The 15,080-nt window shown below is 46.1% G+C and overlaps 1 protein-coding gene across 1 annotated transcript; it reads right to left on the bottom strand.

The window, feature by feature from the left end:
- Nucleotides 1–4,556: 4,556 nt before the first annotated feature.
- KRT20 (keratin 20) lies at nt 4,557–13,161 on the bottom strand. Its single transcript, XM_062175735.1, has 8 exons — nt 12,751–13,161; nt 10,599–10,681; nt 8,915–9,071; nt 8,427–8,588; nt 8,106–8,231; nt 6,961–7,181; nt 6,513–6,551; nt 4,557–4,656 (listed from the first exon to the last, which is right to left on the bottom strand). Exons 1-8 carry the CDS (start codon nt 13,159–13,161, stop codon nt 4,557–4,559), a joined length of 1,299 nt encoding a protein of 432 aa, XP_062031719.1.
- Between the last annotated feature and the right edge of the window lie 1,919 nt (nt 13,162–15,080).

The following is a 15,080-nucleotide window of genomic DNA, read 5'->3' as shown; positions in this document are numbered from 1 at the left end:
CTACACATCATGTTCAAAATTATAACTTAATGTTAGGATCACATAATATGCAAATAGGATTAACTTACTTTTTGAGCTTGGGACTGATTTTGTGCTTAAATGAATGCTTTCCAACTCTAATGCCTTTATGAAAATTTTAAGTAATTTTGCTTAGTATCTATATGTTATGTTTGAATATTATACATTTATGTCTCTCCCTATGTTGTATTTTATGCTAGACTGTAAGCTTACGAGTTAGGGACTAAATCTAATTTCCTTTTTCCTCTGAGTCCCAGCCTAATGTTTCACTAAGCTACATCATCGCACTCCTGAAGTTATTTCACTTGAAAGAACTTGTTCTTAATGTGTGCAAATGTGTCACTTAAAATTCATTTCATTTGGAAATGACTGCCCTCATTTATGCGTATGCTTTGGCTGAGATGTTTTTATGAATCAGTGATGATTGGAGAGCAACTTTGCTACTTTACTGGCTTTTGGGGTGGGTGATGTGGGGAGGGGGAGCCCTCTGCTTTAGAGTTTTCTGAAAGTGATGATAAGTTTCTTTGACCGCTGCGTAACTGTACAGGCAGCTGGGGCTATATGAAACAAAGCAATTCTGGGCCTGCTGGCAAAGTGACTGCCGAAGTCGAGGCACAGAGGGAGGTGCCTGGAGCCTCGAGTCCTGTCCGCTGCTTTGTAGAGTTCTGGGAATGATCCCGATGGAGAAATTGAGTGTTGCTTGTAAATCCTTGGGTTTTTATTGGATGTGGTGTGCACACATTCTTTCATGTCAGCTTGCTAGTTTTCTGGTCTTTCCTTGCGGAATTTCTCACCTGAGTTACTTCCCTTAAACACAGACCTGCATCTGGGGCCGATGTTGTGCCTCAGCAGGTTAAGCTGCGGCCTGAAGTGCCAGCATCCCGGATGAGCAGATTTGAGTCCCAGCTGCTCCTTGTCCAGTCCAGCTCCCTGTTGATGGGCCTGGGAGAGCAATGGAAGATGTCCCCAGTGCTTGGGCTCATACACCCTCATGGGAGACTCAGACGGAGTTCCAGGCTCCTGACTTTGGCCTAGCCAAGCCCCAGCTATTGGGACTATTTGGGGAGTGTACAGTGGATGGAAGATCGATCTTTCTCTCTAACTGTGCCTTTCAAATTAATACAGAAATAAATAAATCTTTTTTTTTAATTAAATAGACCTGCTTTCTGCAGTTCACTCATCTCTTGGGCTGTCGTCATCCCTTTCATCACTCTGGCTGTAATATTTAAAAGTCCTGTTAGTGTATGAAAGAATAGTGTACATTGAAATCGTGCTTTTGAGATGAGTGAAGACCCTCAGGGAGGCACGAGTGAGGCTGAGTTCTGGACTTCGGGGCTCAGAGGTTCTCAGACGCAGGGAGGGTTTGGGAGGCAGTTGATAGAGGCCAAGAGGAGGAGTATAAAACTGTGCCGTAGTAGGGGGGATCTCAGAAGCGAGCCCAGCAGAGAGAAAACAGACACTCAAAGGGGAGTCTGAAAGTAGGAAGTCATTGGGGTGGGGTTTGGCACAGCGATTGAGACCCTGCTCGTGTCACCCACGTGCCACATCAGAGTGCCTGAGCTCGGGTCCCAGCCCCACTTCAGATCCAGCTCCTTGCTAAGGCACACCCTGGGAGGCAGCACTTGGGTCCCTGCCACCCACATGGGGGACCTGGATTGAGTTCTGGGTTCCTGGTCTCAGCTTGGCCCAGCCGCAACTGTCGCAGGCATTTGGGAATTGAACCAGTGCATGGGAGATCTGTCTGTCTCTGTGTCTCTGGTTTTCAAATAAAATAATAAAAAATAAACCACTAACCAATGTGTTCAGTTGGAGCTGCTGTTTGGGAGTGTAACAAGGTAGCTGAGACTGAATCTGAGTCAGGAAGGACGAGAGCAGAAGGTATCCAGGTGGCTTCACCGGCCGTGGCTGGATTTTGTATCACTCCATGTCATTCTCCCTTCTGGAAACATAGTTTTCTCCTTTCTAGAAAAGTTCTCTCTCTGCTAAGCTCATTCCAGGGGTTCTGTCTCGTCTGATAGTTCCACCTTCGCACTGATGACTTCATGCAAAATAAGGAAATACATTCATGATAATTCCAGCCTGTGCTGTTGAGACCTACGGCTCCAGACTGAAACTTCTCTGTCAGAAACGGGAGCTTGCTGGTCTGGTTCTCAGCTCAAACAAGAAGTGTAGATAGACAGATTAACGCTTCACTTTCCCACGGTAACTTCTGGCAAAACCAGAGGTGGAACTCGGCCATGTAGCAAAGATATGCGCAGATATGCGCTTGCTCTCACCTACTTTCTTTGAAAGATCACTTGGAAGAAACTAGAGATAGCCCAAAAATCTACAGGGAAATCTTCCATTTTCTGATATGAAACTGAGTTAAGGATGATAACCCTGCCTCTTTTAATACAATTTGTTGTTGCCATATGACAATGAGTATGTCTAATCAAATTCAAGTCCATCTACATAGGTTTTTTTTTTTTTTTTTTAGATTCAGTCTCTTTGATCCTAATATCAGAATTTCAGACAGTTCTGGAATGTGTCTTGGTAGGTAGAAAGTATTTATTTCTACAAGTTGTTTTTTTTTTTAAACACGTTTAAAAGCAGTTTGCTACCTGGTGTGACTTGGAAGTAAATTAGTAAAGAAATGAGTGAAACCTCTTCACTTCTTCCAAAAGTGCAGAAATCAGAATGATGAAAATGTCTTTTTTGACAAGGTTTGTGCAAAATCAAGCCTGGTGCCTGATGTTAACTAACTGGACATTTGTCATAATTGGCTGTTGTGTTTGGCTAACGAAAATGACCAACAGCAGAACAACTAAGGAAGGAAAGGCAAATGCCTATTTCAGGCGTGAATCATGTTTCACTTGCCATGTAATTAGTTGCTTAAGAGCATATCCGGGGGCTGGCGCTGTGGAGTAGCGGGTAAAGCTGGCCTGCGGTGCCAGCATCCCATATAGGTGCTGTTAGAGTCCTGGCTGCTCCACTTCTGAGCCGTGTGGCCATTTGGGAAATTAACCCGTGGATGGAAGACCTTTCTCTGTCAGCATACATGTAGCACCTATCACATACATGTAGCAGTACTTTATTCCTTTTATTGGCGAACAATACTCAACTGCACAGATAAGCCACTTTTTGTTTTCCCACTCATCAGCTGATGGCTGTTACAACTGCGTTCATTATGAACCATGCTCCAGTGAGTGCTGCGTCCAACAGCACACAGTCCGGGCTGGGCACTGTGGCTAGTGGGCTGAGCCTCCACCTGTGGTGCCAGCCTCTAATGTTCTTGTCCCCGCTTCTCCTCTTCAGATCCAGGTCTCTGCTGACGGCCTGGGAAAGCAGAGGAGGATGGCCCAGGTGCTTGGGCCCCTGCACCCGAGTGGGAGACCCAGAAGAAGGTCCTGGCTTCAGGCTGGCCCAGCCCCAGCCATTGTAGCCATTTAGGTGGAATTCCAGTGGATGGAAGACCTTTCTGTCTCTCCCCCTCTGTAGCTCTGCCTCTCAAATAAATGAATAAAATCATAAAAAACATGCAGTCTGATTCAATTTCTATGAAATATCCAGAATAGACAAACCCATAGAGAGGGGGAGATCAGTGAGGTCAGTGAGGTGCTGGGGGTGACTGCTAATGTGTGGGGGCTTTTTTTGGGTGGCGGAGATGATGCAAATGTTCTAAAATTAGATAATGGCGATGGCTGCACGACCTTGGGAACACACTGAAGACCACTGAATTGTACGTGTTACATCTCAATAAAGCTGCCACAAAAAATGACGGGAAACGTTTCATAATGTGTGCTTGCTCTGTAAAGAAAGAGAGCCCCCGTGATTCACACAGTTTATTGTCGGAAGGAGATGCATTGTGCCTCGAGAAGCGTTTCGGTAGTTTTGATTTTAACCTACTCCCATTTCAAGCATAGCAGATTTCATTCTTATTCTGCTCAGTTTTTGTGATTGGAATTTGACTCAGATTATTCACAGAATAATTGAGTTTTAAAAGGCAGTAGAGGCAGTGGAAAAAAGCAGCCGTGGCTCAAAGGTTGCAGAACTGTGGAACTGTACGGATGTTAAAACTTCAGTGGGACTGACCAGAAACAGCTCCATGAAGACTCCAGGGGCTCCCAAGGGGAGGTTTTACAATTTAGAAACAGGAAAAGAGAAGAGAGAAGCTTATTTGCCATTTGCATAGATTCCTCTGCTCTGTCAGATTCAGCATAATTGAAATGTACTGTAATTTTCAACACTGTTACCGACACATTGATTTTTGTGGTCTGTAGCTTGTAATGAATGCATTTCACGAAGCAGATGACAGTAACGACATTTTAAATATTCCAGTGCTCATTAAATCTCACGTTCACAGGCGATTTCCATCCCCTCTGAGTGAAACATTTATATTCAATTACAGAGATTGACAAATAGGACCCCCTCCCCCTCCCCGCCGTTTCTGATTACTCCAAGGTCTTAATAGTGCTTTTGGGTGGCCGTTTTATTGTAGGGAGCAAAATTATAGGCGCACTTCCCTGTAAGCCTCCGCAGCGTCTCCTGCCGGTGGCTGTTCAGATGGATTCTTCCACCTCTTTGATTTCAGATGACACAACCTTGCCGTCCACTACTTCTTCCACAACTGTCTTGATCTTCCTGGTTTTCTTTTTATCTGAATACACATCAAACATTAAATGTTAACTTTGGGACATGACTCTTCTGACTTACAATATGCTAATTTAAATGATTATTTTTGTCCTCATTTACTTCTTTTAGGAGAAAATGTTGAACTCATTTTACTTCTTCAATTTTAAGTTCATTTTATAAACAAGTGCAGCCAGTGGTCCCCTCTTCTCTAATTTGCAAATTTCCTTTGTTGAATTAAGCAAAATTTCCATGTTTGATTTTTTTTTTCCCTTTTCAGAATCTCAGGAAGCTTCAGGACAGCAATAGCACAGGTCAAGAGCACTGCTCTGTTATGGGCAGCCTGTTAGAATTCCCCCATGAAATTGTAATGCTGTGTGAAAGACTTTCGGAATCCCTGGGGTCTCATCTGCTCGCTTGAGAACTGGCCACCCTACTTTCCTCCAGTGACAGTTAACAGAAGGCTACTGAAGTTCCAGTGTTACAGAAAATGTGCAAAAATTTGGAACTCTTACCTCTCTCTTCCAGGTTGCTTAAAAAAAAAAAGGGGGGGGGGAACAGAAAAAAAGCATTATTGTCTGTTACAGTTTGAATGGAATTTGGTTTCCCCAAACTAATGCCTAATGTCAAACCCCAAAAGTCTTAAGTTTATGGTTCATGGGTTAATGGTTGGTGGAGGAGGGGCCTTCAGGAACTGATTGGGTTGGATCAAGTTGCTACAGAGGAGCCCCGTGATGGCATTGTCAGGAGAGCCCACCTGGGGATAGTCTCAACGTGTGTGCCCTCCGTCTCTGCTTCCTGGCTCTCCAGGTGATACTCTCTGCCACCCTCCAGCCTCCCCAGATGCCTACACCAAAGGGACCACCTGGTCTTGAGCTGTGAACCTCCAAAGGAAGCAGAAGCAAACCTTCTTCCTTCTTAGGAAGTGCCTCTCATGTAGTTTAGTTAGAGCAATGAGAAGCTAACGAATACTCTGCCATTTTGTGTTTCAAAGCAAAGTGAGTGATGTGTGTTTTCATGTTCTTTCCCTTTGGTAATGCTTGTTATTTACAACTTGAATGTATTACTCTTTTTTTTTAATTTTTATTTATTTTATTTTATTTATTTATTTTTTTATTTTTGACAGGCAGAGTGGACAGTGAGAGAGAGACAGAGAGAAAGGTCTTCCTTTTTCCGTTGGTTCACCCTCCAATGGCCGCCGCGGTAGGCGCACTGCGGCCGGCTCACCGCGCTGTTCCGAAGCCAGGAGCCAGGTGCTTCTCCTGGTCTCCCATGGGGTGCAGGGCCCAAGCACTTGGGCCATCCTCCGCTGCACTCCCTGGCCACAGCAGAGAGCTGGCCTGGAAGAGGGGCAACCGGGACAGGATCGGTGCCCCGACCGGGACTAGAACCCGGTGTGCCGGCGCCGCAAGGCAGAGGATTAGCCTAGTGAGCCACGGCGCTGGCTGAATGTATTACTCTTTTAAAAAAATATTTTTGTGTATTTAATAGGCAGAGAGAGAGAGAGAGATCTTCCATTCACTGGTTCAACTCCAAATTCCCACAACAGCTGGGACTGGCCAGGCTGAAGCCAGCAGCTCAGAACTCCATCCGGGTCTCCCATGGGTATGGCAGTGACTGAGTACTTGAGCCATCATCTGATGCCTCGCAGGGTACGCATTAGCAGGGAGCTGGAATCGGAAGCAGAGCTGGGACTCAACTCCAGGCCCTCCAGCATGGGGTGCAGGTGTCCTAAGTGGCATTGTAACTCCCGTGCCAAATGCCTGCCCCCCACTCTAATTGCAACTGACTTATTTGAGTGTCTTGCTTTTTAACTTGAAAAATTAATAGCTTCAGAATTGACCCGGTTGACAAATGCTAGAAGCTTTTGTAATTAAAATAGCAAATTCATAATGAAAGTTTGAATTTTGTGTTCTCCTGTTGTTCTTGGGTGTGATCTTTGTGAGACAGCTTCTTCAGCAATACTCACGATTCTCCAGCTGGCTCCTGTGGACCTCTGTGGCCTCTTGTTTAATTTGTGAGCTCGGAATAAGAATTTTTCAAAAAAGTAACTTTCCTTTAAATTATACTTTAATCAGAAAAACTGGCCTTAACACAATTGGTATCATTTGGATAGCCATCTCCTAACTTAGCCCTACCACATAACCTCAGGTACAAAGGCCATATTTGGTGTTTTGGGTGTGTGTGTACTTTTTGGTGTACTTTTGTTGTTGTGAGTGGTATATGTATAATTGCTTTTGTGTTAGGGATTGCATTGGGTCATGGGTGGCAAGGACAGTAAAATAGGACAGTATCTAGACATTGATACACACAGCCCATGTTAATGATCCTTACTTTACATCTTCTCCTTCCAGAAGCAGACGGTAAGTAGCAATTTCCTGCTCAAGACGAGTCTTTATGTCGAGAAGGGCGTTGTATTCATTGTTCTGGCGCTCTGTGTCACTGCGAACCTGCATCAGCTGGGCCTCCAGAGAGCTTAGCAGGCCCTGAATAGTGGCCAGCTGGTTACCGTAACGAGCTTTGGTCTCCTCTAGGGTGTGCTCCAGAGATTCTTTCTGTGAGCACAAGAAAAAGAGGGCTTTGGTATTTAGGGACTTGGTGTAAGAAATGGCTCAATTTAAACTTTTTTTGGGGGAGTACTTTCGCAGCTGGAGCCTGGGGGACTCATGTGTGTTTCTAGCTCTGCTTCCCACATTCTCGCTAGGCAACCACAGCCCGCCAGCTGGGATCACCAGCTCTTGGGTTTTTTCCTTGTTTCTGGCTTGGCACCCACTGTTCTCAGTGTGGTACACTGTGTTATCGTCCTCAGTGTTTGCTTTCCCACCCTATCAGCAGGCCAGGTCCCCTCCCTCCCCCTCAGGCTTGGCCCTGGGATTGGCGGTTTGGATTAGACTTCTTCAGCGCATCAACACCAGGCTTGGTCACATGACTTCTTTGGCTAAGCACATGCTGGTGAAACTGAGAAATGCCTTTTGTGAGAAGTTTGCAGGGCTCTCGCATGCCTTGGCCATTGCTCTTTCTTTCTGCCTGTCCCAGAGCGGGGCTGCTCCTTTAGCTTTGCCCCTGGGGAGTGAAAGTCATGGAGTGGAGCTGTAGCCGACCTGTGATGGGTGCAGTGTTGTTGCTGGTACGATATTGAGGGCTGCTGGTTACCACAGCATAATTACCATGGGCAGACCGATTTGCTTCCTGTAATATCTCTACTCTTAACCTCTAGCTTAAAGGTTCATCTCAAATGGAAAGCTCTCCGCACAGTGGGCTTTTCCAGATCTACTCTTTCCTCTGCTTCTGTGAGGTATGGTGCCCTTTCCTAGGTTGCTTTCTGTCTTTTGATTAGAGTCAGTGGTTCAGCCTGTTTTCCCATGGGCTCTGCAAGTAGATGGCTCCTTTTTTCTAGGTCTTTGCATCTCCAGAATCCCTAACACAGACACTTAGTCAACACACGGGGGTTTGGGAAGCGGGAGGTGGGTATGCTTTACCATACTGAGCTGCGATTGGAGGTCTATCTCCAGGCTCTGGTAGGTGCGTTTCAGCTCCGTCACTTGGGCCTCGGTTCCTTTTAACTCCTGAGTGTCCACTGTGACTTGTTGCCGCAGAGCTTCAGTCTAAAACCCAGGAAGGAAAAAACAGAATGAGTGAGTAAGGAGAGAAGGAAAGAGAGAAAGGAAGGCAGGACAGAGGGAGAGAGGGAAAGAAGGAATGAAAGAAAGAAAAAAGAATGAGAGAAGGAAGGAAGAAGGGAAGGACGAGTTGTGTCTCCGTGGAGGACAGCCTGCTCATACTTCAGGATTATGCTGTACCTGTCTCTCAAACTGTTCTTTGGCCTCTTGAAGGTTCTTCTGGGCCATGATTTCGTATTTCTGTCTCATTTCACTCATGATGTCGCCGAGGTTCAGGCCTGGAGTTGCATCCACCTCCACATTGACGGTGTTGCCCAGGTGCCGGCGTAGGGCATCGGTTTCCTACGAGAGTGAAAATCCTGGTGGGTTTTAGTGTGACACACATCCTCGGCAGGCTGGGCAGAAGAGGCATAAGAGGTCTCATCATTTTGCTCACTGGGAATGAGTGGGAAAGAAAGGAAGTAGTAACTTATGAAGGGCTGGTTGTGTCCACATACTGCTCCAGGTCATGTAATGGGCAGCAACCTTGTGACAAGAAATAAGAACCGACACCACAGTTGTGTCATCGTCACCAGCACCACCAGCAGCTCTTCTTCCTCTGTGTCTCCTCCTCCTCATTAGTAGAGCCTTCCCATCATTCCCAATGCCACACCTGGGTATTTTCTCACCTCCTGATGTTCTTTCTTGAGGAGAGCCAAGTCGTTATTCAGTTCTTCAACTTGAACCTCCAGATTTGTTCTTTTTATGGTTAGGTCATCAAAAACCTTACCCAGGCCTTGAAGGTCTGCCTCCACCGCTAGGCGTATCGCCCTCTCAGACTCAAACCTGAAAATTAATGCGTATGCAAAGATAACTGAGTCTCTCTGAAATCTGAAATAAGCAGATATATTCTTACATGGTCTACGTGGAGATCAACTTCAGGGCTTTATAAAGTCTCCCTCATGAAATGCGAATGAGAACCTAGGAACCAGACAATTTGCTCCATCACATAATCTCTGATTTGGAGTGATTTATAAGAAGTTGACCTGATGTACTTTTTATAAATTTCTCAATTCTAGAATATATTTTAAAAGAAATTTTAAAGATTTGTTTTAATTGCTGTTTTAGTAAAGAGTTCTGTTATTTATTTTTTATTTGACAGAATTATAGGCAGTGAGAGAGAGACAGAGACAAAGGTCTTCCCTCTGTTGGTTCACTCCCCAAATGGCCGCCACAGCCGGTGTTGCGCTGATCTGAAGCCAGGAGCCAGGTGCTTCTCCTGGTCTCCCACACGGGTGCAGGGCCCAAGCACTTGGGCCATCCTCCACTGCCTTCCCTGGCCACAGCAGAGAGCTGGACTGGAAGAGGAGCAACTGGGACTAGAACCTGGTGCCCACATGGGATGCTGGCACCGTAGGTGGAGGATTAACCTAGTGACTCACGGTGCCGGCCCCAAGAGTTCTGTTATTGATATGAAATAGTGGTTAGCTTTACTTAATAAATGAACTTGATAAATGTATTTTGATCACTTTGGTAAACAGATGCATCCAAAGTAAATTATCCCAAGTGGTCTCCTCTGCACACTTACATATGCTCATTTTTTAAAAACAGCAAAATATTAAAAATGGTGACGCAGTGGAGGCCCAGATACTGACGTGGTAAAGGTGGGATGCCTGAGCTTTCACCAATTCAGCGTTCACGTATACTTGCTCGTTTCCCTTTTTTAGATCCCTTGCAGCACATAAAGGGGACTTTAGAGTTACTGCGTGCACAAGTGCAGCATGAGGAAGTTCCATCGAGGAACAGCTGTGATCACACGCGACGTGGGGACCACACAGAAGGTGAGCACAGTCTGAAATATGTTAACCACAGACAGGTCCTGCTTCTTTGATTGGTCAGCTCATGTTGTAGAACACAAACGAGAAAATATCAGCTGTCACCCTTGGAACTTGGGCCATTTATGTGGAGACCCTTGGGGTCTCCCTGGTCTGCCCTGGTGTGTAGCTCTCTGTAGATAACAGACGGACACGTAGGAAGAAGGGAGTAGTAAATTGCCTCGTCATTACTCCAAAGGGCAGAGTTAAGTCCAGTGGGTGAAGAGGTGGATTACCGGTTACTAAGAACAAACGTTCCGGTGGGAGGAAACCAAGGAAAACGAGCAATTCCTGGAAGTGGTCAGTCACCCTCCAGGTGGCTCCATATTAGGATTGTGGGCAAAGTCTGACCCTGAGTACTTCCCGCTCCATCAAAGCTGTAAGATTCTGAAAACATAATAAGGAAATCAGCAAGGATAATATGGAGAGCCGAGTGCCATGAAGCACCACTGAAAGGGATTCTTTCCTGGAAAATCCTACCGTGGTATCGGGAACCTACTTCAGTCTGAAGTCCTCAGCAGCCAGCTTAGCGTTGTCAATTTGCAGGACACACTGGGAATTTTGCGACTGAGCATCCTTAATCTGGAAAACACACGAGAAAGGAGGATGTTTCCAACTGGATAGGAGTTAAAAATGATGGGATTTATCCTCAGATACAACTACTGTCACAAGTTCAGTAAAAATGATGTTCAGGTCAAGAATTTCATGTGAAAATATTGACAGGAAGAATGATAACGTGGGTACTTAGTGTACCAGAATCATAAAATACAACTGCAGTCCCCAGGGAAGGGTCTGCTTTTCTGTGATCTTACAAAGGGAGAGTTTCACTCTTGTTGTGCCATCAAGTCTGACCGAGTGCTTTGCCTTTGGTGTGGTTCCTGCGTAGAATGCCCCCATTAGCCCCATCACCTGGAGAACTCCTGCTTCCCCTTCATGTCTCAGTTTAGTCGGTGTGGCGTGGAGGCATCTGCTTGTGCCCTTGTTGCCCTACACAGCCCTTCTTGCCAGCGCTTAATCCTCTGTGTGGTTGCTTCGTCCATGCCTGTTTCCTCCTAAGTCACATTTTGTTCACCACCAAGTTCCCTAGCTCCAGGTTAGTGTCAACTAAGTTTGGCTCAATGAAGGAATGAATGTTTGTTATATGATGAGGCACTGGGTGTATCAGGCAGGTAAGCCCTGGGCTAAAAACTTTACAATTTACTTATTTGAGAAGGAGGAAGGGAGGAAGGGAGGCAAAGAGCGACAGAGAGGCAGAGATAGAAAGAGAGAGAGAATCCCACACGCTGGTTCACTCCCCCTATGCCTGTGATGGCTGAGGCTGGGAGCCAAGAACTCCATCCGGGTGACCCATGAAGGTGGAAGGAACCCAATTACTTGAACTATCATCTGGTGCCTGCCAAAGTCTCTGCACTAGGAGGAAGGTGGAGTCAGAAGCCAGGGTCAAAGTCAAGTCCAGGTACTCCAGTATGGGATATGGACATTCTAACCACTGGGCCAAATGCCAGTCCTGGCTCTGGATCTCTAGAAGTAGTTAATGAAGTGACTTCTGTCAGACGCAAGTGAATCAGAAGAGGTTCTAGTGACGGGCCTCTTTCTGTGACTGCGGTCCTGGAAAGGGCCTTCCCATGCTGGGTCTGCCCACTGCGTGGAACCGATGGCTGTGCCTGTGCCTCTGAGGCGACCCGGGGTAGACTCAGAAGCGTGAGTCAGAGATAGGCATGGGAGATTGACTGGTTTGTGGTGAGAGCCTGAGAAGGGTGACCTGTCGATAGGAAAGCATTGTAAGCTCTGTGACTCTGTGTGCCCCTTGTTCCTGGAATCCCACAGTGCCTTCCTGTGGGGTCTGACTCATCACACTGATGGCCACTACAGCCCAAGAGCAGGAGACTCGCTGGGGACTAACTTTGCTCTAAAGGGTTATGAATCTTAAAATAGAAGTGAAAACGAAAGGGGAATTTTCTTGATTAAATAAGAGAATGAAAGTGAAGGAAGTGCTCCGTGTCATATATGAAATCTTCAGCAGGGAGCAAAGTCCTCTGCTTTTATTTCATGCACTTGATAAGATACACAGCTTCCTCTCGGGTGATGTGGGAGCAAGCTGTGATATGATTGCAATAAATTCCAATTGGGGCCATAGATTATTAATGCGGAAGTAGTTTCTGAACTGCTTGGTGATGATCAGATGATTAAACAGAGAATTTTAAACACCCAAGGACTATGCAGAAGTACACCTTTGCCCCCTGTCCCCACCCTGAGCACCCTGGCATTTTAATACCTATATTACATCAGTGAAAGAAGAAAAGTCTCTGAGTTGACGGGGGTTTCAAACCTTGATGGGGATGAGGTGAGAAACTGAACAATAATTTATTATCACATATAAATAGCTCTTTTCAGGAACAAAGATTACTACCCCTGTAGCTGATACAATAAACTGTGACAAAGATAGACAATATAAGACTGGAGGAAAAATGATCCTGTGTTATATGTAATTAGAGTAAAACATTTAAAAGCAGTATGGTTTAGAGTGACTCACGTGGGTAGGTGCCCCAGCACTCAGGGTCGTTCTACAGAGGCAGCCTTCCAGCCGCACCTGCTCTACAGGGTCTGCTTGCTCCCACCTGCCACAGTGCTCCCCAGGCCCCGCGCCTCACCTGGTTCTGCAGCTCTTCCATTTGCTTGTAGTATGCACTGAAGTCACGACTGCCGCTGGGTGCATTGGCTTCGTACCACTGCTTGATCAGTGCCTCGAGTTTGGAGTTGGACTGCTCCAGGGACCGTACTTTGTCCAGGTAGCTGGCTAGACGGTCATTTAGGTTCTGCATGGTCATTTTCTCATTGCCAGCAAACAGATCCCTGCCACCACTGAGATCATTCCCATAGCTTGCCGACTGTCTGGAGGTTGAGATCCGGGTGCCGTGGCCTCCAGCCCCCCCATAAACGCTGGGTGCAGCCCCAAGGGGCTGCAGGCCCCCCTTCCTGTATATGGAGCTGCTCATGATGAGTGCAGGGCCCTTTGAGGAGGAGCTCAGGCTTCTGTGGAAGCTCCTGCGACTGGAATCCATTGGGGAGAGCAGGAGGGCACCGGAGGCTTCAGGAAGGCTGGAGCAGAGTCTGTCTCCCGGCAGGTGCTCAGCTGACCTTTTATACACTTCACAGCAGAGAGACTCCTCCTCTGCTGACTTGTCACCCCAGGACTGACAGTCCGCCTTGCCTTGTGTGGCACCCCCCCCCCCCCCCCCCCATACAGCAGTATGTCTAATTCCACTCCGGAGATCATCACTAGGAGCATTTCATAGACGCCTTTCCCAGGGATGATTGCTTTTTTCAAACAGAGCTGACAGAAGGCAGCAGGAAGGTGTGTTCTTGTAGCCCTCGCACCTGCCTTGGCAGACTCTCCTCATCCCAGGGCACACATCAAGAATCTTTACAGTCCTCAGGCAGAACTTAGGTATCTGAGCAGGCAGATGAGGGCCCTCATGGTAAGTCACACTGGGGACAGGACAGTGGCTTGCTTGTGTGGCGGAGTGTATCGGTCACCAGAACCTCCATTTCATGCCTTTTGGATTTTAGCTTATCCTTGTTTAGAGATTTTATAATACTGTTAACATGTTCTGTGAAAGCGCCGTATCTTGAACATGCCAACAGGAGTGAAACCGACCCTTGGAGACTGGTTTAGGGAAGTGAATTAAACGAACTTTGATGAGTGGTAGACAACATGATTTTGGAGGTTTTGGAGTTTTTTTTTAAAGTTCTAATTTTGGCGACTAGATAATATGTTGGAAATTTTCAGCCACCATCTGACTCTCGTCCTGTTTCTGAGAAGCATGGAGAGCACAGTCTGTGCCCCTGGCCTGGCAGCTGGAGGTGGCTCTGTGCCCTGTCTGGACAGACTCTGCTCCATCCATCCTGAACCCAGAGGTGCTTCTAGAATCCCCTGTAGATTTCAGTCGCAGAAGCTTCCGGAGAAGCCTGATCTTCCTTGCAGGCCCCCACACTCACAGCACCAGCAGTTCCGTGTAGAGGAAGCGGTGTGGGAGGTGCCTTGGGGCTACACCCAGCTTCCAGGGTTGGGCCGGGGGCGGCTGCATGTGTGCCCACCTCCAAACACAGGGCTGCAGTCTCACCCGTGGGGAGCCGGCTGCAGGTGCTCACTCAACGCTTGTTGCAGCTTATTCATTTGCTCCCCTTTATGCAAACCCTGGCTGAAAATCCACCCCTCCCCTGAAGCATTTAAATGGCTTCCTAAGTCAAGTTAATTATAAAGGACTGGAAAAGTCACAGAAAATATCGCGTTAATTCTTATGTCCATAACTTCAGTTGAATTGAGGGCTGTGTATGATTAAAGTAAGCAAACAAGCAAATGAGTACAAAAAATGAAAAATAAATTTGGCATTTACTTGTCTTATTTGAGTTGTTCTAATGTTGTTCTGAAAGCAGTCACAAAAAATGATTGGCTTTGAAAAGAAATTAATGGCATTTTCATTTTTGAGTTTAAATTTCTTTGACAACCACTTTTCTTCCAAAATAAGGTGAAACCATTTTTTTTCTTCTTACTAATGGTATACTTTCAAATAATACATTTTGTGGAATTTTATCTCAATTATGTCACAAAAGTAAAAATTGAGAGATGAGGTTAAACCTACTTCCATCCCCAGTGATGGAATGTGTAAGAAGATTTCGCTATTTATTAGTTATGAATTGCTTTGTTCATGATGTCACAGTTAAAGTCTGTATCAAGAATATTTTTAAACTCATGGATGAACCACATTCTTCGTCTGTGTACCTAAAAATGAATGTGCTTTTTGATATCAATTAATGAGGTAGGAAGAGGTTCTTGGATTAAAGTCATTGGGAAATTATGTGGTTTAAATGACACAAGTTGTGGTGAGTTGATCCCAGGTAAGAGTGACATATGCTGACACATATGGTTGAGGTGTGCAGAAGCAGTGTTTAAACCAACAGTTAGTTATGCATTTGGCCA

The sequence above is a fragment of the Lepus europaeus genome, chromosome 18 (assembly GCF_033115175.1).
Source record: "Lepus europaeus isolate LE1 chromosome 18, mLepTim1.pri, whole genome shotgun sequence".
Taxonomy (NCBI): Eukaryota; Metazoa; Chordata; class Mammalia; order Lagomorpha; family Leporidae; genus Lepus; species Lepus europaeus.
The sequence above is the reverse complement of the archived record's forward strand: the minus strand, read 5'-3'. Positions and strand labels throughout refer to the sequence as shown.